The sequence below is a fragment of the Euprymna scolopes genome, chromosome 32 (assembly GCF_053919585.1).
Source record: "Euprymna scolopes isolate OS-2025 chromosome 32, ASM5391958v1, whole genome shotgun sequence".
NCBI classification, from domain to species: domain Eukaryota; kingdom Metazoa; phylum Mollusca; class Cephalopoda; order Sepiida; family Sepiolidae; genus Euprymna; species Euprymna scolopes.
In genome coordinates, this window is record NC_136513.1 from 19,252,185 (window position 1) to 19,262,597 (window position 10,413).

The window sequence follows — 10,413 nt, forward strand, 5'->3', positions numbered from 1 at the left end:
AAATATAAAAACAAACCACGCATTATATTTTCAGCTTGCATGAAAATCCTCTTAAGTTGATCGAAAATGCGAAAATATTTCTTTAGAGAGAATGGAGTCCAAAATAAGTCCAGCGTGACGATGCATATAATCTGATTGGAAAGCCTTCAAAACAGCTGAAATAATGAAAATTGTTTTTTTTTCCGAACAGTGCAGTAGCCCAAAGAGAAGTTGGTCTCCAGTCAAATGGGACCAAGCAATAAAAGGAGAGAAAACCAGTATGAGAACCTTCATCATCGGCTTAATTAGAAAAAGTGATTTCAGATTAAATTTTAAAGAAATTAAAATCAGGCTAAGCGGGGGGGTGGGGGAATAAATAAATATATATATATACATATATATATATATATATACACGCACACACATACAAGGTCCTCAGACTTTTAATATTATATTGATTAAAAAAAATATTATTAACAATTCACCACTACCAGGGCCAAAAGTCATTCGAGGATAAGGCTTAAAAAAGGTGGATAGATTGTGTTGAAATGAAGAATATTATAAAAGAATTGAAAATTGAAGAATGAAACCAAAAATATATTAGAATATCATTTATTCACATTCAAACAATAGTGAATTATTTTTTCATATTTAATAAGGTATAATGAAGCGTAAAGTGATAGGTACCAGAATTATAGGGGCAGCCTGAGTGGAGAGTTGGATAGTAAGATGTTTGTTCACATTTCACATGTTTTTTGTTTTTTTTCGGGTTAAGGGAGTGACGTTTAGATGAGTTATCTTTCATGTTTTCCTCCATTGATATAGAGATCATATATTACCAAGGAAAGATTGTTCTTTGAGATCTAAAATTGTATCTTTTATTTTTCATATAGGTTCTTCTTGATGCATCTTATTAACAAACCAGATACAGAATATACTGGCCAGGTGAGAATTTAACATTTTCTTTTTTTTCATTGTATCACATAAAAGCCTGTCACTGGTGACAGCTCCATCATAGAGGCTGCTAAACTGCAGACACTTCTCCCAAACAAAAAATAACAAATAGTGTATCTCTTCTCTTAGTTGTATTCAACCAAAAACATAACATCCTAAATTAGACTAATTTTTAACACGAACATAAGTCAGTTTTGAGACAACATAAGGATGGGTCAAAGTCTCATCTGAGCTTTACTTCTCTATATTATATGAAGTATCCCCACAATTATGCGATGGAAACTTTAATAATCCAAAATCTATTTGCCTGATCAAGCTAAAACTTTATATGGTGGTTATTGTTATGAAAGAGCAATGGGTAAAATTATGGTTATTGTTATGAAAGAGTAATGGGTACTACACTCAAAATTTCAGGCGTGAATAGCATATAAGATGTGGGACTTCACTGGATGCACTATGGACCAAGTAGTGAGTTTCTCTGAGTAACAAAACAGAACTGAAATTATTGGTAAAAGTGTCGTTTTTCACCTTTTCCATGATCTTGACTTTAGACATAGATATCCTAAACCTTAATCAGTTTTAAATTAGACCACAATAAATATTTTGACCAATTTTGATGTCAGTTGATAAAACCATGTGTTCAACAGACTGTCCAAGAATAAACTCAATCGAAGGTAAATATATATGATCAAAGAAAAATAAACACATGTAAACAATCTAACTTTTATAAAATTATCTGGCCGTCATATAAATGTTTAACTAATTAAAGTGTTGGACTTTTTCATGCAGTTCAAGATTTTAATTCATAATGCTAGCCAGCATATAAGTTGAAAATAACATTGTTATACTGCATTTTCACAATAAAAACATCTAAATGTTCAAGAAACAATCCAATTAAATAAAAGTTTATTTTTATCACCTATGTATATGGTTTGATCTCGATTGTTTATCATCGCTTTTTCCCATGTGGCTGTTTCCTGCATCATCCAATGGCTGTTTAACTCAGGCAAATAACTCATGCATGGAAACACCAGGAGACTTGCTGGTGGTTTTAAAGGTTTTATTGGGGAAAGTAATTCATTCGTAAAGGGAGAGACCATGAATAACGTTTCCCTGATTTCCAGCTGACTACAATATGCCCGTCTTCAAGTCCAATATAAATAAATTCTTGATAAGCCGTTCCATCTTAAGTAATCCAATTTACCAAATTTACACTTCTAACGGTTACTATATTGTCCTTTTAACCACTGTACACTCTTTAACCCTTATCCTCGAGTGGTCTTTGGGCCTTGATAAGTGGTGATTTCCTTGTAAAAAAATAAAAAAAAATTACAGTTTATTTTAATTTTCCTATTTGATTAAAAATTAATCAACAAATGGACAGTTTTGAAGAGATTCGCTTAGATCCCTGCAATGTAAGTACATATGGATCTCTATTCCAATCCACAATACGTGATAATTTCTTATATAATCATCAGAACCTGCTTCTGGTATGTTGCTGGATGCACTGAGTTCATTTCTGCCCACCGACAGGCTGTCATAACATGTACCTAATGGACACCTTTTGTAAATCAGACTTGTCGACATAATCTCTACCAATATAAGAAGAATTTGAAATGTATGAAAAACATGCAAATAACAAAATCGCTAAAAAGGATCATATTTTGAAGGAGTTGGGGTTCATAAAGCAATAGTGTCATTCAGCTAAATGACTATTATGGGATATTCTTGTGTTAACGTATGCACTTTACTCTAATTATTAATATATGTTTTTCAAAATTCAGTTTTGTTCAAATTCTCTGATTTTTTATATTTCATCTGCTTAGCTGTTTTCTCTTTGCTTACTAATTTCAGCATGGAACTAGGAGTGACTACCCGCTCCCTCAATAATAAGTTTTCATTCTTTGATCCATCACACCATAAAAGAAATATGGTTAAAATTTTATGATAATTCTGATCAAGACAACCTTCTTTTTTTTTTTTTTTTAAATTTTTTGTGGATTATTTTGCGGAATGTTTCATGACATTCAAGTGGTACTTCATCCTGATGAGTGATGAACCAATAATAATAAAGAAATAATATGAGGGACGTTCCAAAAGTAATGCCTCCTATTTTTTATTCCGCCTGAATGGATCAGAGAGGATTGTAAATTACATTGTTATGATGACTAAACTTATGCATTTGTAGTGGTCGATGCTTACACATCAATGTCCAAAATCAAAATGTATAAACACGTTTGTATGCTGTTTCGGCCAACTATTCTTCTGGCTTTTGTCGGGTGGTAATTGCAACGGGATAGGAACTCCGAATCTCCTAACTACATCCTCAGCAATTACTGCCTTCCATAGTTGTTGTTATCTCACTACATTTTGGATTTTTTTCAATCCTACCCAAAGCCGGCCAGAGGCTTACTTGGCCAAAACGTGGTGAGACGACAACAACTATGGAAGGCAGTAATTGCTGAGGATGCAGTTAGGAGATTCGGAGTTCCTACCCTGTCGCGGTTACCACCTGACGAAGGCCAGAGGAATAGTTGGCCGAAACGTCATGAAACCACAACTAAAAAAAGAAAAAAAAAGATGAGGATAATAGTCCGCAATAAATAAATTAATAAATAATACTCATCTCAATAATGAATTCCAATTAAATAATATATACCTTTGTATGAATATCGTCTGCACATGCACTATCCCGAATAAAAAATAAATAATTATATTTTAGACCAATCAGAAAACTGTCTGAATTTATTTGAAATGGTCTTTCTGAGAGCTACCTAAACTCTTTAAAAGCCAGGTTTTTCTTGAATAAACCAGTGGAACCCATTTGACCTGAATCTGCGGATTGGTGTCGCTAGGCACCCACACATGCGTGACCTGAAAGTTTCATTTCTTTGTTTCAGATATTGACGGTGTCTAGAAAAGTAACCTCTATGTCAGAAGTAGAGATGCGTTATTGAATTCCTGGCAAAAGTGCATTGAGAATGGTGGCGACTATATAGAAAAATAAATTCTGGAGAACAAAAGGTCGCTCATTTTGATGGTACCACTCCCGTCTTTGTAGCTCGTCAAAATTTTGAGTTTGAAAGATAGAAGGCTTTACTTTTTGAAACGACCCTTGCAATAATGGTCAAACTTCAATTTCATATTGTTTTTTCTTTTCTTCTTTTTTAATTATTATTCTTTCAGGAAACCTATGTTTGGGAAATGTACCAACAGCGATGCTGGGATTTCTTCCCTGTTGGTGACTGCTTCAGAAAACAATACGCAGACGAAGCTTCGAGCTGAGAGAAGGTCAACTTTAACCTCTGAACTGTTAACGAAGCTTTTGGTAGCCTTCTACCTCACGCTGCCAGTCACACAGTGCTCTTAACGTAAAGATCGACAACAGATTTACAAGTCCAATCTGGTTCTTAAATAACAAATTTAAAAAAAAATATTGTATAATGAAATTTAAAAAGAAAAAAAAAAAACACCTATGGAAAAGAAATCTATACTTAGATCAACTTAAGATATCATATCTTATCCAATCTTGATAATAGACCAGACTTATATACTGTTGCTCTGTGCGTGTGCCTGTTTGCAAGTGTGCGTTTGTGTATAGGTCTAAATCCTGGCAGTGTATGTCTGTGAACATAGTACTTCCCTAGAAACAAAACCGGAAGTTAATACACACATGCACATCTTTTGAAATTAAGTTTGTTGAATTTTTTTTTTTTTTTAATTATTATACTTAATATTGAGATTATTGTTTGGTGAAAACACTAAAAAAAAAAAAAAAAAAAACACTGTTTAGCTCCCGCCCTCCTGGTACCAAAATTTAACTACAGGATTTCTATTAAATGGTTTTTTACTTCACCCTTTTGTGATAAAAGTATAATAGTAACCAGACGAAAAAAAAAAATAATAATAATTTATTTAAAAAAAAAAAAGTCTTATGCACATTTTATAAAGTTGAAAGAAAAAAAATCCCCAAGAAAGAGCCCACCAAGACGATTTTTTATGATAGAATTTTTTATAAGTATTTTTGGATCTATAACAAAACAAAAAAAAAAAGCTTTATTAAAAAACAAAAAAGAAAATCTAAATTGAGTTATTTGGAAAAGTAATGGGGTTACTATGAATACAAGTTTAAAAGAAAAAAAAAGAAAGAAAATCTCTAAAAAAATAGATTTTTTATAAAAAAATCTAACATTGGTGATTTTCTTTTTATATTTATTTATTTTATTATTTATTTATTATTTATTTATTTATTTTTGAATATTGGAAAATTGACGAAGAATGCTCTGTCACTTCTCAGGTCCAGCGTTATCCCTTCCATTCTTATGAAACAAAAAATAAAAAATAAAGAAGAACAAAAAAAAAAAAGAAAAAAATGAGAGTTGATCTTTTTTTTGTGTGCATTATATATATATATATATATATATATATATATATACGGTGCTTTTTCACATAACACTACCAGGTAAATATGCTAAACAAAAATTCTTATTTTAGGGAATATATATTTGTTATGGTGATTAAAAAGCGGTAACCAAGTTTTTCAGAAAATAATCCAATAGCTTGTTTTTTTGTTTTTTTTTGTTTTTTTTGTATTTTTTTTTTTATTATTATTCACTCACTAGTAATGGGGCAGATTGCTGAAACAATCTTTCACTTGGTAATGCAAGCACCAAAATTGAAATTTGTCAGGTTTGCTTCTGCAGCCATCTTGAAAACTGGCAGCCATCTTGAATTTTGTGCTGGTTAACGTTCTTTTCTTAAAATGTATGTTCTGAACGTCATTTGTGTCAATTTTGGTGCTTGTATCAATGAGTGAAAGATTCTTTTTTTTTAATTTTTTTTTTATGGAATATTGAGTTAACCTGCGCCACTATAGGAGTTTTCCCACAGGCTATCATCAAAGATTTCTCAAGAACAACCTGTGGTGAGTCTGAGTGACAATGTCTCTCCAGATTTCCTGTCTTCTCCACCTTTTTTGATAACATTTGCAAATTAATTTGTGTTATATTATTATATTTTGTAATTTTTAAGAAATTCAATTATTTTCAATTGATGACTTCTGAGCCGCCATCTTGTTAATTTTCATGAACGATCAAGGGCATCACTTGCAAAGGTCACTTAGGGGTTAACCCTTTTTTGTGCTTGATGGGATTTAAAATTTAGAAATTTATGAAAAAGGTTGAAAATAGAATTTCTTAAATCAAAAAAAAAATAATAATAATAAAAACTACTATATTTTTTTCCATAAAAGTTAGTTACCGGTTTTTAATCACCGCAACAAATAATTATTTCATAAAATGAGAATGTTAAGTGGTCAAGAATAATGAAAGTCGAAAATCGAAAAAATTGAATTCCACCTAAAAACAAATGGTGTCTACTTAATTGTCATGTAAAAATTAGTAACATATACAAACATTACAGAACAATGATAAAGCAGAAAATTGATTATTAATGAAAACTGCTTGCAAAGAAAATTGCTTAAATTGTTTTACTTGAATAATAATCAGAATAGTTCTTATGGTAGTAGGGGAGATAACTGCTGTAATGTATCGTGAAAATAAATGTTTCATGTAATGTAGTAATATGTTACTAATTTCGACATGACAATTAAGTAGATACCATTGGTTTTAGTTGAAAGTCAGTTTTTTGATTTTCGTTATTCAAAAAAGCACCAAATTGTATTTAGTGTATATACCGGGTAATGTTATGTCAAAAAGTGCCATATATATATATATATATATATATATATATATATATATACGTGTGTGTGTTTGCACGTGTGTGTGTGTGTAGAGAGAGTTTTTTCATGTTCAGCAGAGTTCATTCCTGCATGGTTCAATATTTGAACGTCTGGCATGTTGACAAGTTTAGTTGAATTAATATCCTCAAGACGATCCCATATATTCTTTTAAAGAGACGCCATTACTACAAACAACTATTTTTCTGGCCCATCTCCCTTTTCTTTATTTTTTTTTTCCTGCCATTTAAACATTTTCCATATATTATCAGAAGAAAAAAGAAATTATTGCAATCAATACTTATTCTATATAAAAATATTTTTCATTCACTTCTCATTTAATATTTCTTGCAAAATTGAAAAAAAAAACAAAAAAAAAAACATATCAAATCACTATTTAATGATAAAATAATTTATTAATTAAAAATATTTATTATAACAAATTCACGAACAAAGATGAGGATATCTGTCCAAAAAAAAAAAAAAGAACAAAAATTCTCACGAATTAATAATCCTTGTCTTTGTTTTTATTTTCATTATTTCCAATATGGCTGCTTTAATTAAAATCATGTCTAGGTACAAGACTGCAAGAAGGTTTATATTTTTAAATGAATAATAAAATTCTATGCATCTCCCTCCTATCTCCATCTATATATGTGTGTGTATATATATATATATATATATATATATATATATATATATATATATATATATATATATATATATATATATATATATAACAGACTTTTAGATCAGGTGGTGCCAATGGTTTTGTGAACACCCGGAGCCTGGTTCATGATAAAACTTTGGTTTTAAATCTGATTCATCGCTTTGGGGAATTTTCTTGATCTGACCTTATAAACTAACTGAGTATTCTATTCGAGATATATATATATATATATATATATATATTATTATTATTATTAATAATAGTCAGACTTTCAAAGTTTAAGCTCAATGAATGTTAATTTTATAACACCAGAGCATGTACAAATAAGCAATAGAAAGTTTGATTCCAGTAACCGCCTTTTCGAAACAAAAATAAAAATAAATCCAGAAACTTGACAGATCAATTTGCCGACACATGGGCAAACATAATATAGAGTTATATATCCTGGATTTTCGATAATTGTGTCTCTTCAGAAGGAAAGTCGAAAAAATAAAAAACGTGTCTAAAACATCAGAGAATAAAACCAAAAATAACAAAACTCACATCGTTAGCGTATTTATATATGCAGGTTTGAACGAGGATCATGAGATCCTGTTTACTCTGTTGGCGCCATATTTAATACTAACTGTGTATGTGGATACATGTAGTCATCCACATACAGTACTGTTTCGCTGTATCACAGCTCATCAGTGCAGTTAGATTAGCAACTGCCTCAAGCCAGGTTTGGAACTTGACCGCCTAGGCGACAGTCGGTACTCCTAACCATCATGCCATTCAGCTGCTGCTAAGATGTGTATGTGAATTAACAATCTTCGAACATTGCCCAAATATAGATATATAGAGGGAGAGAAAGAAAGAGAAAAACGAAAAGGAACAAACCGAATTATGTGTTCATCAACGTTTCGTCTTGATTTCGAGACTTCCTCTGGATGAATGAAATTGAGAAAACAAAAACACCAGTTCAGATATTTGAAAATATATTTTTGAAATGTATGACCCTGTTCCATTTCAGAAACGGAAAAAAAATCGTCAGAAATTCAAAAAAGAGGAGCAGAGCGTTGTGAAAAAGAGTAAGAGCTATATATATATATATATATATATATATATATATAACGTCATATAGCCGTTCAAATATTTGTACTGGTGTTTTGGTTTTCTTAATTTTATTCATCCACAGGAAGTCTCGAAATAAAGACGAAACCTTGATGAATACATAACTTGGTTTATTCCTTTTCATTTCTCTGTTTCGTCAGAATACTGTTTCCATTATTCTCATCACTCTCTCACTCACTCACACACTCACTCACACACACACACACACACACACACACACACATATATATATAAAACAAAAGTTTATGTTCAATGTTAATTAAGTTTTAACCATTACGAAAACGATGACATATTGAAATAAATACTAAGACGGTTTCATCATCTAATCAATTAGATGCTGAAATGAATATTATTATCCGGCTGTAAGTCTCACATGAACTGATAACGGTTATTCCTTCTTCATTTGTAAATTTTGAAATGCATTGCATTTAAAAATAGATTCAAACAAGGGGTTATTATTTCATACTTTTTCGAGTAGATTGGAAATGCAAAAATCACTTCGGGTTTGGAACATGATAGGATGTTGGGTGTTAATATTAAATTATTTAATCTCATGGTGTTTCTCTGTTTATTCTTAGTTCTATGACACACAGTGATTTGATTTGCAGAGAAAGTAATTCCAAACTATGTTGTACAATAAGAGATGATTTAAATTACGATTTCAAGGCGTCTTTTATAATAATAATCGCGTTGACACACCGGTTCTCGTCAGATCACCGAAGTTAAGCAACGTTGAGCCTGGTTAGTATCAGATGGGTGACCATTTGGGAATTCTAGGCGCTGTATGTGCTCTCAGCTTATCTCGGCATTTGTTTCCAGTCGTCCTGTACTTCATTTGCCACTGGTGTTTAACAATGTCATCACAGGAGAGGTGTGGTTGGAGATTGCGCACCTCCTGCCACAAAAAAAGGTCATGTGCAGGCAACCCTTTGTGGATATCCTTAGTCTGTCCTAGACTGAAGGAGCCTGTTTATAAAATCCATGAAAGATGCAAGGTCAATGTGCACTAATGGTAAGTGCTAAGCCGAACCTAAAGCACTAGTACCTCCTCGACGTAAATACCCCGAACAAACCAGACAAGCAACAAAATCCCAACACGACACTGTACAGACCCCTAGATGCTATAACGACTTCTATACAAATAGTTTCTTCCTCCAAACTGCTAGACTTTGGAATTCCCTCCCAGTCCCCTGCTTCTCTGATTGTACTGGCATGCAGAAATTCAAGTGTAATGTGACCAAACACCTTGCTGCCTAACTCCCTACATAGAATTTCGGCAAATCTGGTCCCTATTAGTAGTTCCTTATGACTTAGTGGCACTGTGCCTTGTTTGGAGTAAATAAACATTAAAAAAAAAAAAAGAAAAGAAAAAAAGTGAATCCAATCTTAATCCAGACTTTCTTCTAAATCGCTAGTTTATAATAAAAAAAAAAGTTCTTCTTGTACATGATATCCGTAAAGATTAGTGATAGGACGATTCCAATATTTTTCCTGATTCTGATACAATTACTGATTCCGATTCTTTATAAATTTCTAAATATCTAACTATAAAGTTTTATTTTTCCAGATTACTATATATGAAAAAAAAAAACATGTTAAACGTGCAAACATGAAAAGTACACTCGTGTGTGTGGAGGGGGGGGGTGATCGATAGAGTTTAGCTTTACTGGCGGTTTAAAATCAATAAATATTTATTGTTTTACTATTACTACCAGCAGTGGAAGGTTTTAAACAAAATCAAATAGAAAAAGATACTTAAAGGAATCGTTTTTGACATCGGAAAATATGCAGACATTTTTCCGATCTCAATAGTCCAAAAAAGTTCCGATTTTTTAAATTCCAGATTCATATTCCGATTCATCGTCATAATCCTAGTAAAGATGTTTGCAAAACCCACCTCTACACTAATTTATCACTGCTCTCAACTCTTAATAAAAAATCTAAATTACTTAGTAATTTA

The 10,413-nt window shown here is 31.6% G+C and overlaps 1 protein-coding gene across 17 annotated transcripts in view; it reads left to right on the plus strand.

Annotated features, from left to right (window-relative positions):
• The window catches only part of LOC145256229 (ryanodine receptor-like), a 936,895-nt gene extending 931,883 nt beyond the window's left edge, over positions 1 to 5,012 (plus strand). For all 17 annotated transcript variants that reach the window (XM_080114858.1, XM_080114861.1, XM_080114859.1 and 14 more), the window contains 2 exons: positions 873 to 924; positions 4,120 to 5,012. In XM_080114858.1, the coding sequence (XP_079970984.1) occupies positions 873 to 924; positions 4,120 to 4,218 (151 nt within the window). In that variant the 3' untranslated portion in view covers positions 4,219 to 5,012. The remainder of the gene's footprint in view (positions 1 to 872; positions 925 to 4,119) is intronic.
• Positions 5,013 to 10,413: the final 5,401 nt, after the last annotated feature.